The sequence below is a fragment of the Canis lupus genome, chromosome 26, assembly GCF_048164855.1.
Source record: "Canis lupus baileyi chromosome 26, mCanLup2.hap1, whole genome shotgun sequence".
Lineage (NCBI taxonomy): Eukaryota > Metazoa > Chordata > Mammalia > Carnivora > Canidae > Canis > Canis lupus.
Genome location: NC_132863.1, coordinates 23,278,807 through 23,296,927, shown reverse-complemented (window position 1 = coordinate 23,296,927; position 18,121 = coordinate 23,278,807). Strand labels below are relative to the sequence as shown.

Genomic DNA, 18,121 nt, shown 5'->3' with positions numbered 1-18,121 from the left:
ACAAAACTCTTTAAGGGTCTACATCTCAACAGAAGAAGCACAACGCCAGGGTTTCAAACTGCAAAGGGCTGACTTCAATAAGTGATGACGCCCACTGCAAATCCAAGTAGAAATTCTTAGTACTATAATTTTCAGTTAGGATTCTTACGGTTTCTGTTAGACTTGAGTGGTCTGCCCCAACATCATTTTTCCCATAAGCCCTATCATATATTGTACACCAACTCTGCAGACACAAAATTTTTTCAAGAATTTTTCCAAGAATTTTTCAACAGCACAAGCTGCAACAAGCTGATACCTACAGTTTGTCACACATAATTCTGTGCTTTATATACATTCTTAATTCATTTTTCACAGAAACTTCATAAGATGCTTCCCAGAAAAACAGAGCAGTTTCTCCAAGATCACATAACTAATAGGATAAAGTGAGGGGTTAGATCTATCTTAACTAAAAAACATGCTTCTCAGACAGGCAGCCTGGGTGGCTCAGCAGTTTAGCACCGCCTTCAGCCCAGGGCCTGATCCTGGAGACCCAGGATCGAGTCCTATGTCAGGCTCCCTGCATGGAGCCTGCTACTCCCTCTGCCTGCGTTTCTGCCTGCCTCTCTCTCTCTCTCTCTCTCTCACTCTCTGTGTCTCTCATGAATAAATAAATAAAAATCTTTTTAAAATAATTAATTTTTTAAATGCTTCTTTCAATTATATTATTAGAACTAGTGACCACAACTACTACACCTGAAATCCTTGCTGAACTAGTAACAAGAACATCCATCAAACCCATCAACTTACAGGAGATGCAGGATGCTTTCGCAGTTCAGATGTAAAGTTCACTTCTTTATATTCCTCCTGGTTCTTAGGATGTTGTTTGATTCGCTCATCTGTGCGGAAGTGGAAGTCAACTGATTTGGTTACCTGGATCACTGATTTCTTCACAGGTTGCCCTGAGTGAGAAGCAGAGTAAAACATACAGGTAACACTAAGAATAGAGAATACTGGTAAATCCCCTTTAACCAGTCCTTTCAGTATTTCTATCACCATGGATCTAACTTTGTTCAACTCTACACATCATCCAAAACAGTCATCAGGGACACTACTATGTGGGCCTTACTGAGTAATATTGGTTTGAGGACCTTTGGTCAGATGCATATTGTAAGGAGGTAGCACAAGGGGAGAAAAACCCCAACTCCCAGGTGTGGTCATAGCTCTGGAGACACAGTAACTGGAGTTCTTTTGACAGGAAAAGCTATGAACTGACTTGAAAAGCACATTTAACTAAATATGTCTTAAGAAGGAAATTTTATAAACTACAGGGGTGATTTATAAAGCAGGGCTTTATAGCTTTGATGCCACCAATAATAACTCTATTCCAGACAGGGCAAAGCAAAAAAACTCTGACACCTCCCCCTCTGGCTCCCTCAGTCCTACTTTTCCTCTGTAGCTACAACTGGACTCACTCAGCTTTCTTTTGAAAGCTTTTCCAATGGCTTTATCTTCTGTCTTAATCCTAATCCCTTCTTTTCCTAATACAAAGAAAATGAATTAGGAAGAAAAAGGAGGAATTCATTTTACTTGAAGAAATGAGGGAAGGTCTCATGGAAAAGGCCTCAAAAGAAGGGTGTGAGTTCTCCAGAATTTTCACTTAGGATTCTTAGAGGCACTCACTTAGAGACAGAGAGCAACAGTGCACTTTAGGAAAGGCCTGGTAGGGCAGCCCGGGGGGCTCAGCAGTTTAGCGCTGCCTTTGGCCGGGGGTGTGATCTTGGAGACCTGGGATCGAGTCCCATGTCGGGCTCCCTGCATGGAGCCTGCCTCTCCCTCTCTCTGTGTCTCTCATGAATAAATAAATAAAATCTTTAAAAAAAATAAAAATAAAAAGGAAAGGCCTGGTGAATGTGATAGTTTGTTGTTGTGTTTTGTTTTTTTTTTTTTAAGTAATCTCTACACCCAACTTGGGGCTTGATCTCATGACCCTCAAACCAAGACTTGCATGCTCTATTGACTGACCAGCCAGGGACCCTGGTCTAATGTATATAAAACATTCTAGGGAATGGTCATTGAGATATATTGGTCATTTCTAATAAACACAGATTTTTACTGACAACTAACCAAGAAAGCCTTTTTCCCTTTAGAGACTTCAAAAACCCTACCAATGTTATGAGAAGCACCCCTCATAAATCAGATTCAACAAAAGCCAAGCTGACCTATTCCTGCAAGAGCAAGTTTCTTGAATTCTTCATTCTTTTTCCGCATCTCCACCACCTCCTGTTGCATTTTCATTCTCTTCTCCAACTCTTGCTCCTCAGTACTTTTTAGAGTCTTCTGCCTAAGGGACAAACCAGTAAAGGAAATAAGAAAGGAGAGAAGAAAGAGGCTCATGATTCAAAACAGTTTAAAGGTATTATATAGATTAGATTTTTTAATAAAGATTTTATTTATTTATTCATGAGAGACACAGACAGAGAGAGAAGCAGGCTCCCTGTAGGGAGCCCAATGTAGGACTCGATCCCAGGACTCCAGGATCATGCCCTGACAGATGCTCAACCACTGAGCCACCCAGGCATCCCACATAGATTAGATTTTTAACCTGTGATAAAATAACTATTAAAACAAAAAACTATTATCTGGTAAATTGATATTGACTTAATTAGGTAACACTATGAAAATTAAAGTAACACTACTTAATTAGGTAACATTATGAAAGAAAAAAACCAAGATCACAATTTATACCAAAATATTGAAAATTTTTCAAAAGGACAGCTAAAATAGGCTATAAAGGGCAGCCCGGGTGGCTCAGCGGTTTAGCGCCGCCTTCAGCCCAGGGCCTGATCCTGGAGACCCAGGATCGAGTCCTCTCTCTCTCTCTCTCTCTCTCTGTGTCTCTCATGAATAAATAAATAAAATCTTTAAAAAAATAAAAATAATAAAATAGGCTACAAAAGGTACTATAAAAGACATAAATTTGATTATACAGTGATTAGCTTTTAGGCCACAAGAAAAAGTAAGATACCAGTAGAATGGGGAAAATATTTACAAGAAATATGACACAAGTCTCTAATAGATAAAATATACAGTGATTAGAAGACAGGCTTAAGAGTGAAACCAACCAGAGTTCAAATCCCAACCCTGTCATTTCATTTTCTGCCTATGTGATCTTAAGAAAACTAATCTCTCTGAGCCTCAGTAAACTCCACTGTAAGATGAAGAATATAAATATTTATCCTCATAGAATATATGTGACTATTAAATCAGATATTTCCAAAGTACCTGATACATAGTAAAAGTTCAATTTAGAGTAGCCATTCTTAGCAATGAGATTATCACTAAGACTACTTAAAGGTAAATAGAAAAGAAAACAGATAATTCACCCAAGAGGGTTTATGGAAAAGATATTTACAATAACAGTAATATAATCCTGTCAGGAATCAAATAAAAATTAAAATAAGTTGATGCCGTCAACATTATATCACAATTAAATTTGAAACAATTTTATTATTTATTTTTAAAGACTTTATTTATCTGAGTTAAAAAAGAGCATGATCAGAGGGAGGGGTAGAGGAAGAAGGAGAAGCAGACTCCTCGCTGAGCAGGGAGCCCAATGCAGGGCTCAATCCCAGGACTCTGGGATTATGACCTAGCTAAAGACAAATGCTTAACTGACTGAGCCAACCAGGTGCCCCAAATTTGAAACAATTTTAAATGTTAAAAAAAATAAAAATAAAAATTCAGTGTGGATGAGAGTACAAGGAAATAAAAATATCCATCCAAAGCTAATGGCACTGTAAATTCATACATTCACTTCAGAAATAAAATTGGTGGAGCACCTGGGTGGCTCAGGTTGTTGGATTATCTAATTCTTGATTTTGGCTTAGCTTATGATATCAAGGTTGTGCGATCGAGCCCTGCCTCCCAGCTCCTCCCCACTCTAAAAATATATATATGTATTAAAAAATTAAAATTACAAAAAGAAGTAAAATTGGCAATTAATATCAATAGCCATAATACTAGTCAGACTCTTTAATTAATGGATTTCTCTTTCTTAGCCTGAAGAGAGTACTCAAAGAAAAGTCCCTGCCAATAAAGATATTCGCTGATTATTTGTAATAGTGAAAAACTGGTCACTGCATTTTCAACAGGAAATGGTTAAATTTGATAGACTACTAACTATTTAAAAAGGATAAATGTGAAGATTTTATAGTAGTACAGGGAAAAAAACAAAACAAAAAAAAAACTCTGTGGCAAGCAACAGAAACAGATTCCAAAGGTTGGATCTGGAAAACAAAATCCAAAGGTTGCTCATACAATGATTGTGAAAATATATTTTTTGCTTGAATAAAGACCAGAGGGAGCTTGGCAAAATAAAAACTGTTCCATTCAGGTAGTAAGAACCTTTACTAACTTTCTCCTTTTATATTTCTCTTAATTTGCTTTAATAGTATATTTTTCTCAATATGTAAAACAAGCATTTCCCAAGGTATACAATTCATCTTACCATGGTTTAGCTTTATGAGTTTCCCAAGCTCCTTGTGCTCCAGATTGTAGACACACTCACTTATAATTTTACTCTATTGACTCTAAAGTTTAAATTCAGGAAAAAAGCACACATACCTCACAGGCTGTATACAAGACACAGTTCGTCTGCCCTTGGCTTTCTCTGGGGAAGACTCATGTTTTTTAGAAGTATCTTGATGAGCGCTGCCTTCTTCCTCTTCCTCTGGCTTCTTTTTATTGTTAGAACTTGAGTTCAAAAGGACAAAAATAAAATACTCTCAATTCCCTAACCCTGCTGTACTCTCCTCCCCAAATCTACCACATATGGCTTAAATTTTCTCATTCTTTAGGACAATAAGCGTATCTTAACCGTAAGATTCCTCCAGTAGAACCATTAGATCATATGTACCGTGTGGGAAATATCAGAAAGGGAGACAGAACATAAAGACTCCTAACTCTGGGAAACGAACTAGGGGTGGTGGAAGGGGAGGAGGGCAGGGGGTGGGGGTGAGTGGGTGACAGGCACTGAGGGGGACACTTGACGGGATGAGCACTGTGTGTTATTCTGTATGTTGGTAAATTGAACACCAATAAAAAAATTAATTTATTAAAAAAAAAGATCATATGTACCAATGGATATAATGGGTAAATTTTGAGAACACTGATGTAAGTCAAGGTATGAATTGTCTGATGATAGTTCAGGAGGATGAGGAGGGATTCCAACTGCTCATCATCAAATGCACAAATGGCAGATAGTTAACCACTTTCCCAATGTCTATTCTACTTTCTTTCCTATTAATAAACTCAAATTTTGTTTGGGACAGCAGGTACAGCAGGCAAAAGCACTGTACTTGTTTCAACAGCTTCTCTTCCAACTAGGGAAAATCTAAGTGACACAGTAGGGCAATTGAAGTATAAGCAGAGTTTTTGGAAAATTTTCACTTTTGTGATATGAGTGCTGCCCCTCTTCCTTTACCATACCCTCCTTTTACTCCTGGAACATGGATATAATACCAGAAATATAGCAGTTATCTTGTGACAATGAGGCAACAGGCACAAAGAAGAAGCTGAGAAACACAGAGCTGCCACTTCAGTAACATACTTGTTACTCAAAAAAAAATTACACAGAGATGCTGCCCTAGCATTGTTCAGTCACTGAACCAGAGCCAACACAAACTTCTGTGAAGCAAATAAATCACTATTCTTTAAACCACTCTACCTGAATAGGCTATTATTCATATAAATATCTGAATTCATATAGCATCCATATAGCAAAATACATTCCTAAATAATAAGAACAAGCACAACATATTCTGCTTGCTATTAACCATAGGAGCAAACAGGAGTAAAACCTATGCCAACTAAGAGAAGCTGTGGCTACTTACACTTTCATTTTTTTGGAGGGTGGAATTTCATGGATGATTGCAGGAGTAGCACATCTCTTGGCTTTCATTTTCCCATGTTTTTCTTTCTGTTCCAAATCTTTCTGAGCAGAGAGTCTAGTAGATCTTCTATGATATAGGAATTGACAAAATTTATCTGAAATGAATATTTCTACTACAGATAGGCAATTGTGCTCCACAAATGTGAAAGTATGTCAAGCTGCCCAGGGCTACAAAGGGTTTAATGGTATTATTTCCACTCTAAAAACCTAATCTCTTGTCTTACTGTTGCTTTAGAAATTTCATCATAAAATGCTGGTGTTTAAATGAAGCAGATTTTAAGGTATTGACAATCACCTAGTATAGTTCCCTCCTTTTATAGGTAAAAGTCAAAAAAGATGAAGTGACTTGACCCTATTAATTACACAGCTAATTGCTGTGAGACTTGAAATTTGAGAGCAGGTCTGATCATTGACAAAGGTGTTTATTCTCTCCTTTATTTAAGCCATACTCCCCCTTTTTTGGTAAAATATAACATATACCAAAAAGAGCACAAAATAAAAATCAAGCTAAATGATTACAAAGTGAAAACTCATGAAATCACCATCCAGGCTAAGAAACAGAACGCTGGCATCAGCTACTATCTTGACTTGTTTAATAGTAATCAATACTTTTTAAAAAATTGTTTTGCTATTTAGCATGCATTCCATAAACATGGTACATTAGTTTGGAAAGAAAACAAAGAATAACAACAACCAAAAAAAAAAAAAAATCCCTTTAGATAATATAATCAGACTACTACAAATATTTTTTTCTGTCTGGTTTATTTCACTCAACATTATGTTTGTGAGATTTAACTACATTGATTCACATAACTTTAATTCACCGATTTTCAATGCTGTATAACAGTCACTGTAGGAATGTACCACTATTTATCAGTTTTCATGTATGTCTCTTGGTGCACACACTGCTGTTGGGTGTAAGTTGTAACACTGTTAGGTCATAAGGACATTGGTTTTATCAACTAAAGCTGTTTTCCAAAGTGCTTATACCAATCTATGTTTACCCTGGCAAGTTTATATTATAGAGTCTGCATTGCTCTACATCCTCCTGAACACTTGATATTGTCAATGACTTAATTTAGCTGGTATGCAGTAAAATCTCATTGTGGTTTCAATTTGCTTTTTCCTGATTACCAATGAGATAGAGCAACTTTTCACATGTTTATCGACCATTTGGATATCCTCTTTGGCAGAGTACTATAGCTCAAGTCTTTTTTTTCCACCCGGGTTGTCAATCCTTTCCTGACTGATTATTAGGAATACTAAGAATATAAGCCCTTTGTAAGTTTTATGTGTCACAAGTATCTTCTCCCACTTGGGGGTTGGCTTTTTACTCTTTATGGTATCATTTGATTAGATAAATGTCTCAAATACATCAATAACCCTCTCCATTATGCTCAGTGCTTTTCTGTATTCTATTTAAAAAAAAAAAAAAAAAAAATTCGGGCAGCCCGGCTCTGCGGCTTAGCGCCACCTTCAGCCCAGGGCGTGGCCCTGAGGGCCTGGGATCAGTCCCACGTAGGGCTGCCTGCATGGAGCCTGCTTCTCCCTCTCCCTGTGTCTCTGCCTCCGTGTGTCTCTCATTAATAAATAAATAAAATATTTAAAAATAAACAAATAAATGAAAAATCTTCCCCTATTCCAAGGTCGTAAAGATATTCTCCTATATTTCCTTATATGAGCTCTAGCTCTCATATGTAGATCTACAATTCCACCTAGAATTGATTGTTTTAAGGGTGCCTGGCTGGCTCAGTCAGGAACATGAAGCTCTTGATCTTTGGGTTGTGGGTTTGGGCCCCATGTTGGGTATAGAGATTACTATAAATAAACAAACTTGAAAAAAAAATGACTGTTTTATATGGAGTGAGGCAGGGACCAACTTTCATTCTGTTCTGTCTGGAGATCCACTGGCCAAGCATTGTTTACTAAAGCGGGAGAGGGAGCACTGTTTCCCCACAGATCTGCACCTTTGTCATATACCACATCCATATAAATTCACCGCGTGAATTTCTATTTGATTCCACTGGTCTCATTAATTCTTGAATAACATCATAAAGCTTTAATTACTGTAGCTTCATAATAATATGCCTTTCCATGTAATAGACACTTCAAAAGTATCTGGCTATTCTTAGACCTTTGCATTTCTCAATAAATTTTAGCATCAACTTATCAATGTCCAAAGTGAAAATCATTGGGGTTTTTATGGATATTGCACTGAATCTACAGATTAGTTAGGGAGAATCAACATCTTTATAATACTGAGTTTCCTAATCCATAAATATGGTATGCCCTGCCATTTATTTAGATCTTGTTTAATTTCTCTGAACATTTTCTTTATAAAAGTCTTAAACACAGTAAGGACTTATTATTACATATTCAGGCTTTTATGCTATTGTATAGAGTATCAATTTTTAAATCTTTATTACAAAGAATATCAAGCATATTTTTAAAATTAAGAGAATTACATAACGAACTCTAAATACTCCTCAATCAGTTTCAGAAATTATCAACTCATAGCCAATCATGTATCAGTCTTCTCTCCATCCACTCCCCAGATTTTGAAGCAAATCCTAACTAAATGTCTATCTTTCATCTGATATATTTCATATTAATCTCTAAAAGAAAGTACTCATAAAAAATACATGGAGGGGAGGTGGGCGGGGGGTGGGGTGACTGGGAGACGGGCACTGAGGTGGGCACTTGACGGGATGAGCACTGGGTGTTATTCTATATGTTGGCAAATTGAACACCAATAAAAAATAAATTTATAAAAAAAATACATGGAGTAATGAAAAGCAAATTTATTGAATTAAGGAATGAAGTAATGGATGTATTAAATGAGTAATGAAGAGTGCATATTATAAAACATAGACAAAATACAAAAATACACCTATTTGAAGGCACTGGAAAGTGACCAAAAGCAGGCAGAAAATAGAGGAACATTTATCCATGAAAAACAGCCACTGCAAAAGTTAAGAATTATGAGTTAGCAGCATTTTTGCCTGAGGTACTCCCCAAACGTAGCAGCTCCAATAGCAGAAAATTTCAGTCTCACTGGCTAGAGATAACAGAAGATAGAATTCAAGGCCAGTACAACTGGAAATTTAAAGGAAAATCCCAGGGCAGCCTCGGTGGTGCAGCGGTTTAGCGCTGCCTGCAGCCCAGGGCATGATCCTGGAGACCCTGGATCGAGTCCCACATCGGGCTCCCTGCATGGAGCCCACTTCTCCCTCTGCCTGTGTCTCTGCCTCTCTCTCTGTGTCTCTATGAATAAATAAATAAAATCTTAAAAAAAAATAAAAAAAATAAAATTAAAATAAAGGAAAATCCCAGAAGTGAAACCGCTACAGAAAAGATGTCACTCAAAATCTGAGCAAAAACTCTGTACAAATTCCTGCCTGACTGTTAAACCATGTGTCTTTAGGGGAGACTTAGGGGGCCTGGCAAAAAGACAAGCAGAAACTGGTGAGCTGCCCATCCTTCAAAGACATAACTGCACTAGTTAAAACCTGAGGAGTTTGCTGTTTTTATTAAGTGTATTCCCCACTGTGTATTACTTATTTATTTATTTATTTATAATTTATGATGGTCACACAGAGAGAGAGAGAGAGAGAGAGAGAGAGAGGCAGAGACACAGGCAGAGGGAGAAGCAGGCTCCATGCACCGGGAGCCTGACGTGGGATTCAATCCCGGGTCTCCAGGATCGCGCCCTGGGCCAAAGGCAGGCGCTAAACCGCTGCGCCACCCAGGGATCCCCCCACTGTGTATTTAGTAGGATGGCACAAAGTTAACATCTAACTAACTTGAGGTGTCAGTAGACAAACGTTGGAGCTGGCAGAGGGCTGAAAATTTAGAGACAGACTCCAGAAGCAAGAGAACCACAGAGAGGATGAACACTTAGCTGAGTATAAACTCTACCCTAAGTCTTGGCTGACCTCTAACCTTTACAGGTCCAGGGGAAACTGCAAGGAGCCAGACTAAAAAAGCATCAGCTATGTATGCAAATATATGAATAGCCAATAATCACATGAAAATGTGGATCAACATCATTAGGCCTCAGAAAAATGAAAATTAAAAATGAAGTATTGAAAAAACTGACAATACCAAAGAGTTAGCTAGGATACAGAACAACTGAAACTCTCCTATAATGCTAGGGCAGCCCGGGTGGCTCAGTGGCTTAGCGCCTGCCTTCAGACCCGGGTGTGATCTTGGAGACCCAGGATCAAGTCCCAAGTCGGGCTCCCTGCATAGAGCCTGCTTCTCTCTCTGCCTGTCTCTCTCTCTCTCTCTCTCTACTCTGTGTCTCTCATGAATAAATAAAATCTTTAAAACAAACAAACAAAAAAACAACTCTCCTATACTGCTAGTAGGAAGATAAATCACCTTGGAAAACATTCTGGCTATTTCTTATAATATACATTTTACATTATGGCCCAGCAGTTGTACTCCAAAGTATTTACCCAAAAGAAATACATGTCCTCACAACTATCCATAGCAGCTTTATACAGTCCCAAACTGGAAACAACCCAAATGCCCATCATCTGGTGAATGGATAAATAAATCGTGGCATACCGACTCAGTAGAACTTACTATCAGCTATAAAAAGGAACAAGCTACTAATAAACACAATGACAAGTATGAATCTCAAAAACACATGCTAAGTTAGATGTCAGATATAAAAGAGTACTGTATAATTCCATTTATAAAAATATCTAGAACAGGACAAATTTATTGATGGTGACAGGAATTGGAACAGTGGTTGCCTGTGGGTGGGAGATGAGAGAGTGAGAAGGTAGAAGAACCAAAAAAAAAAGGGGGGGGGGTAGAAGAGGCAATACAGATTGATTATAAAGGGTAAGAATGAGAGAACTTTCTGAAGTGATGGAAATGTTCTATATATTTTGATTGTAAGATTTATGGTTGCATGGTGGTATGTATTGTCAAAACTGATCAGACTGTATATTTACAATGTGCAAATTATTATCCAGCAAAATTAGTTAACTTTTAAAAATGAACTGGGAATCATAAAAATTAGAAAGAAAGAAGACAACGCATATGAATACAGGACTATTTTGGGCCATTACTTAAATTCAACATACAGTGATGTTATAAAGTCAAGAGAAGAATAGCTGGGTGTCTTTAGGGAAAAATGGCTAAGGGATAAGATATCAAAAATTAAAACATATGTTTGTGATAAAGCAACACCTCCATGGAAAAATTATTATTACAAACTAAGGCCTTACTGACTCTTAACTATTTTGTGTCAAAGAAGTTTTGGCCATCTTTCAGCCTACCCAGTGAAACCATGTGAAAATAAAATAGGAGGAAGGAATTTGTATGACTATCTACACCTTCCTAACCCATCTGCCATCTTTTTTTTTTTTTTTTTAAAGATTTTATTTATTTATTCGTGAGAAACACAGAGAGAGAGAGAGAGAGAGAGGCAGAGACACAGGGAGAGGGAGAAGCAGGCTTCATGCAGGGAGCCTGACATGGGACTCAACCCTGGGTTTCTGGGATCACGCCCTGGGCCAAAGGCAGCACTAAACCACTGAGCCACCCGGGCTGCCCACCATCTGCCATTCCTTTCCAGATCAGGCAACTCTGGACTCAGATAACTCAGAGATCTGAAATTAATGGCACTAATGTTTTACCTCTTATTATGCATTTTCACAATGCATTATCATTTACTGTACTGTCACATACCATCCCATTTGGCCCTTTATGACAAGAAGCCTGAGGGATATGGTTATTCTCAATAAGCTGAGATTTTGAGTGGTAGAAGTACCTGCTGTAAAAATGAAACAAAGCAATAAACCATCCAGATTGTCTAACTCTGAGGGCAGCTGAATTCCTGTTAAACCATCACTTCCAAAATCCATTCAGAATTCAGTCCAAAAAAAAAAAAAAAGAATTCAGTCAGGATGAAAGGTAATTATATATAAAATGGAGAAATGAAGACATTAACATTATCCCAAATTCTGAAGAAATCTATAGGACACTAGGTCCCTTTTCTGTAGGCTTCACAATCTAAACACGGAACACGGGTAGCCCCAGTGGCTCAGCAGTTTAGCATCACCTTCAGCCCAGGGCGTGATCCTGGAGACCCGGGATCGAGTCCCATGTTAGGCTCCCTGCATGGAGTCTGCTTCTCCCTCTGCCTATGTCTCTGCCTGTCTCTCTCTCTCTGTGTCTCTCATGAATAAATAAATAAAATCTTTAAAATAAATAAACAAACAAACAAACATGGAACAGAAACCACAGAATCAACCAGTAGCAATCTCTTAAGACTCGTGTACTATATGGTTGGTTGAGATTTTATAGAATTCTTTGATTAAAATGGGCTTATTGACTTGGGATACCTGGGTAGTTCATTTGGTTAAGTGTCCAACACTTGATTTGGGCTCAGGTCATGATCTCATGATTCTGAGATCAAGCCTGGTGTCTGGCTCCGCACTCAGCACAGAATCTGCTTGAGATTCTCTCCTCTTCCCCCACTCACACGCTCACTCTCTCTCTCAACTAAAATGAATCTTTAAAAATAATAATAATAAAATAAATTTAAGAAAACAATAAAATGGGCTTCTTTACCAAAAAAGATTAGGATAAGCTTGTATGATACTATCCTCAAAAGGCAATACCCTATGCCAGCATGAGGCTTTACAAAGGTTAATTTCATCACTTTTGAGCAACAAAATATGTTATTATCTGGATATAAATAATATCACTTGCCATGCCTCTTCTTTGAGGATATTCTAGGTAACATCAAAGTATAAAGCAATAGGGGCATCTACATGGCTCAGTTGGTTGGGCATTCAACTCTTGACTTTGGCTCAAGTCATGATCTCAGAGTTGTGAGACTGAGCTCTGCATGGGTCTCCATGCGGTGTGGAGCCAGGTTCTCTCTCGGCCCGACCCCCTTCTCTCTCTCTTAAAAAAAAAAAAAAAAAAAAAAAAAAAAAGATACTGATGCAAATGCAACAAAGACATGTTTTAAGACCACCAGTGCCAAGACTTGCTTCTTAACCCATCCACCCATCCATCCATTCATTCAAGTATTTATTCAGCTTCTGCTCCTCCCAGACACTGTTAAGCATGGTAAGAATTTACAATGCTTGCCCTTATGAAATTAATTATTACCTATAAACAGGAAAAAATATCTGTCATATCTATCATATAGTCACACCAGTAAGTTGCAACCCATACTATCTACAATTCATAAATGTTATGAAGATTTAATGAGGTAATATAAGAGTCTAATATAGTATAGGACACATAGTCTAACAATTATTCTTTGAACATCATTAATATAATCACCACTTTGAGCCTTGAAACAGTCTTACCTCTGAGGCTGCACTGGAGTATTTTTTGAGGTGGTTCCCTTGACTTCCAGGGAAGAACAAATATTTGATGGAATGGACTGTTCCACCAGATTTTCTTTTTCTGCCTCTTTGTAGTAAGTGTTTTCGACTGTGGGAGAGCAAAAACTAGTTAGCACTCAAATCCCAAGGAAATAAGTTGGAGATGAGAAACATATATATACCTATAAATAAGACTTAACACTAGACTGAAAACTGCATGCACATGTATATATATCCCTTCTAGACAGTGGAATCATTAGTCCAGTGACATCTTATACAGAAGACCAATTTATAAAATCTACTTTGGTAGAAGCTGAAATGTAGGATCTAAGGTCTATCTGCCAGCCTAAGTTGTCACCACAGAGAAAAGGATCTCTGACTTTTAATGCTGATATAATTATATTATCAGGCATTATGGGTATAACCACCAGTTTTTCTCCCCTCCAGAAATTAAAAACAGTAAGAGTTAAAAGATGTAGCATTTGAAAAAAGGGATTATACAGGTGGGAAGGGGAAGGAGATATTTTATCATAAGTTCTGCTGATGTTAGCATGGCCATCGTGGAACAGAAGGGAAAAAAGCACTATTAGAATAAGGAAACAGAAAAAAAAAAAAAAGAACAACCAAGTAAAGGCTTCATGGAAGAAACAGCATTTGTTGAAATAGCTTATGAACTGAGCCTTGATGAAAGAAAAAAACTCCAATCAAGTAACAAGAAAGAAAAATCAGGCTATGAAAACACATTTCATGCATTGTTTATTCCAAAGAACAATCATTTGGCTCATTCCCTAAAGCAGCTTTTTTCTGGAGGGGAGAAAAAGAAACAAAAAAACGATAGTGTATTATGTCAAGGCTACAATAGAGGCACTTACCCCATTTAAAAGCAGAGATGATAAAATTTTTTAAAATTTAATATAAAAATTTAACAGGGGTGCCTGGCTGGCTCAGTCAGTAGAGCATTATGACTCTTGATCTCAGGGTTGTAAGTCTGAGTCCCATGTTGGGTGTAGAAATTACTTAAAAATAAAATCTTAAAAAAGTATACTATATACTGTCTATAAAACAAATGCACGTAAAATATAAAGACACACCATGCTAAAACTAATCAAAAGAAAGCTGGAATGGATATATTAACATCAGACAATGCAGATTTCAGAGCAAAGAATATTACCAGAGATAAAATGATCATTTCAAAATGATAAAATGGTCAATCCCTCAAAATGCCATAACAACCTAAATATTTAGGTACCTAATAACAGAACTTCAAAATACACAAAGCAAAAAGTACAAGAAATAGATAAAACCATAAGTGTAGCCTGAAATTTCAATCTGTCTCTCTAGTTTATGGAATAAATTGACAGAATAATCAGTAAGAATATAATAGTCATAAATAACATAAGCAAATGTGTATGGCTGTATTCCAATAAAACTTTATCAACAAAAATATGTTGCAGTCAACTCATCAAGAGGACATAACAATTACAAACATGTATGCATATATACATATATGTATGCATGCATATATTACATATATGTTATATATATACAAAGCCCCAGATACATGAAGGAAAAACTGAAAAAATTAAAGGGAGAAGTAGACAATCCAACAATATAATTGAAGATTTCAGTATCTCCATTTTCAATAATGGATAGTACACTTAGATAGAAGATCAGTAAGGAAATAGAAGACTTGAGCAACACTATCAACCAACTTGACCCAATGACATTATGTAATTCTCCACCCAAAATGACAGCAGAATACACATTCCCTTTTAAGTACACACAGAACATCTACCAAGACAGACCACATTCTGGGCCATGAAACAATACATTCAAAAGGATTCAAGTCACACATTCAAAAGTAATGTTCTTTAACTGCAATGGAATTAAATCCCTCAAGAAATCAATAATAGAGACTATTTCGAGAACTGCTCCCACTATATATTTGGAAATTAAATAACACATTTCTAAATAACATTTAGATAACTTTGAACTAGTAGAAATACAAACTACCAACCCTCATTCAAGAAGAGATAACCTGTATCTGTTAAAGAAACTGAATTTGTAGTTAAAAAACTTTTCTACAAAGATTCTTTCTACAAAGAAAATGTCAGATGAGCTGAGTGCAGAGCCTGATGCAAGGCTAAATCCCAACACCCTGAGATTATAACCTGAGCCAAAATCAAGAGTCAGATGCTCAACTGACTAAGTCACCCAGGCACCCCAACTAACCCATCATATCATACTTAATGGTGAAAGCCGAAATGCAACAATCGGTATGTCTACCCTTTCCACTCCTATCCAATATCCTACTAAAAGTTCTAGCCAGTACAATATGCAAGAAAAAGAAATAAAAGGCGTATTTACAGATGACATGATCATCTATTTAGAAATCTGATGGAGTGCAGCCCCGGTGGCACAGCGGTTTGGCGCCGCCTACAGCCTGGGGTGTGATCCTGGAGACCCGGGATTGAGTCCCACATCAGGCTCCCTGCATGGAGCCTGGTTCTCCCTCTGCCTGTGTCTCTGCCTCTCTCTCTCTCTCTCTCTCTCTGTGTCTATGAATAAATAAATAAAATCTTAAAAAAAAAAATTTTACCTATAAAAAAAAAAGGAAATCTGATGGAATCTAGGGGCACCTGGATAGCTCAGTTGGTTAAGCATCTGCCTTTGGCTCAGGTCATGATCCCAGGGTCCTGGTATCGAGGCCCCCTCCACCCACCCCCCGGCTTCCTGCTCAACCAGGAGTCTGCTTCTTCCTCTCCCACTCCTCTCCAGTTTGTGTTCTCTCTCTCTCTCTCTCAAATAAATAAAATCTTAAAAAATAATAGAAATCTTAAAGAATCTATAAAAAAAGCCTACTAAAACTAATAAGTGAGTTTAGAAGATAGCAGGATAAAAGATCAGTATATAATAATTAATTTTATGTCTTTGTATTAGCAACACAATAGGAAATTAAAATTAAAATAGAAGTATGAAAAGAACTTTGAGAACACAAATCAGGGGAATCAGAGAAAAAAAGGATATTTGAGCTGGACCTTGGATGATGAGCAGAAACTTTTCAGTTATATTAAAATGCAGAGGGGAAAAAAAATAAAAATTAAAAAATTTTAAAAATGCAGAGGGAACAGCACTAATAGACAGGTGAGAACATGTAATATGAAAGAACACAGACTATGGGGCTTAAGGCGCATGAATGTAAGCAAGGTACATGGTCTTGGCACATAACAGACCCAGCAGAAGTCTCTTGCTTTGGGGCACACTGTTGACAAAACAGTCTTAAACGGAAAGTAGTCCAGATAAATTAGGTAATATTACCTAATATTCTTTCAATTCAAGAAAAGCACAAGAGCAGAAAATCTGCCACACCTAATGAAGTAATGAAATTCACCTGAGAGAGCACTCAGGCCACACGTGTTCCAAGCATGCCATACAGTTCTAATCCCTTCTGTAAGAAAGATAATGGATGCAAAAGTTCAGGGTCCTTGTCCTGATCCCAAATTCAACAGATGTCATCTGTGCTCATGAATTAATTATTTGAAAGTCATCCTAGCAGCTTAGACTTTGTAAATTAGAAAAGTTCACTAAAAATACAGCTATTTCCTGGTATGGCTCCTCTAGTTGATGGTCTAATTGAAGCCAGTTTCAGATTTACCTGTTAAGAGTAATTTTCAAATATTCTAAATTGATTGTGGTGATGATTGGACAACTACTCTATCAACATACTATAAAAAAAAAAAACACTGAAATGTACACTTTAGGTGATTTGTACAGGTGAATTATATCTAAATATAGCTATTATTTCAAAAAATCACTTTTAAGGATGTATGATCTCTTTAAAAATGCTTTTGTTCTGATGAAATAGACAATATTCCGCAGATTAGTAACCACCAGTATAAATGTCAATTATCTTTTAAAATCAAATACATGACTCAAAGAATTGTTGTACAGTGGCAAGGAATACATTCTTCTCTCCTGCTCTTTTGTTCCTAGTCAGACTCAGGTTTGGTTAAATCTTGTCATAAAAAGAAAACAGTTACACCTCTGGCAATAAAAGTCTATGTTAGCTTAAGTTCCAAGAGATTTTTTTTTAAAAAAAAGTGTAGTGCATTATTAGTGTTACATTCACCATGAAATAAATTAGCTTACTTCACCAATAATAAACCAAAGGATACAGAATTTAGGTAATTTCCCCGATCCCTCAGGCTCTTAATACACTGTTCCACCATTCCACCAAGGAGTTTTTTTTCTTCTTCTATTTTTTTTAAGGATTTTATTTATTTATTCATGAGAGACAGAGAGAGAGAGGCAGAGACAGGCAGAGGAGAGAAGCAGGCTTCCCACAAGGAACCCGATGTGGGACTTGATCCGAGGACCCTGGGATAACACCTTAAGCCAAAGGCAGATGCTCAACCGCTGAGCCATCCAGGTGTCCCCAAGGAGCTTTTCTCTAAGATGATTTTTCTTACCTGGTCTCAAAGGTGTGACAATAGCTTGCTGAGGATTAGGCTTCCTCAGAGGAGTTTTGTCCTGAAAAAGCCCTGCTATGCCATTCTTCCCAGAAAACTTATTCTCCAAATTGGCCTTCTCTTCTGTGAAAAGGTAAAAGCATCATCATTTAAACAATCAGCATGGAAGCAAAATAAATCAGTGCCATGCACTTAAATTAGGCCCTAAACCCCCCTACTTGTATACTTCTAAATCATTTGGCAATTACAAACAAAGGTCTAGTGATCAAAAGGAAATGAGTACACATTATAAGTCAGAGATAGACTGTAAAAACTATCAAAACTATCACCAAAACACTGGCAACACTAAACAATGTATCATA

The 18,121-nt window shown here is 37.2% G+C and overlaps 1 protein-coding gene across 14 annotated transcripts in view; it reads right to left on the bottom strand.

Moving 5' to 3' along the window:
• The window catches only part of TPX2 (TPX2 microtubule nucleation factor), a 74,680-nt gene that overhangs the window by 29,601 nt on the left and 26,958 nt on the right, over nt 1-18,121 (bottom strand). For all 14 annotated transcript variants that reach the window (XM_072800474.1, XM_072800478.1, XM_072800479.1 and 11 more), the window contains 6 exons: nt 17,760-17,882; nt 13,273-13,399; nt 5,871-5,996; nt 4,603-4,731; nt 2,199-2,320; nt 787-938 (listed from right to left, as the gene is read on the bottom strand). In XM_072800474.1, the coding sequence (XP_072656575.1) occupies nt 787-938; nt 2,199-2,320; nt 4,603-4,731; nt 5,871-5,996; nt 13,273-13,399; nt 17,760-17,882 (779 nt within the window). The remainder of the gene's footprint in view (nt 1-786; nt 939-2,198; nt 2,321-4,602; nt 4,732-5,870; nt 5,997-13,272; nt 13,400-17,759; nt 17,883-18,121) is intronic.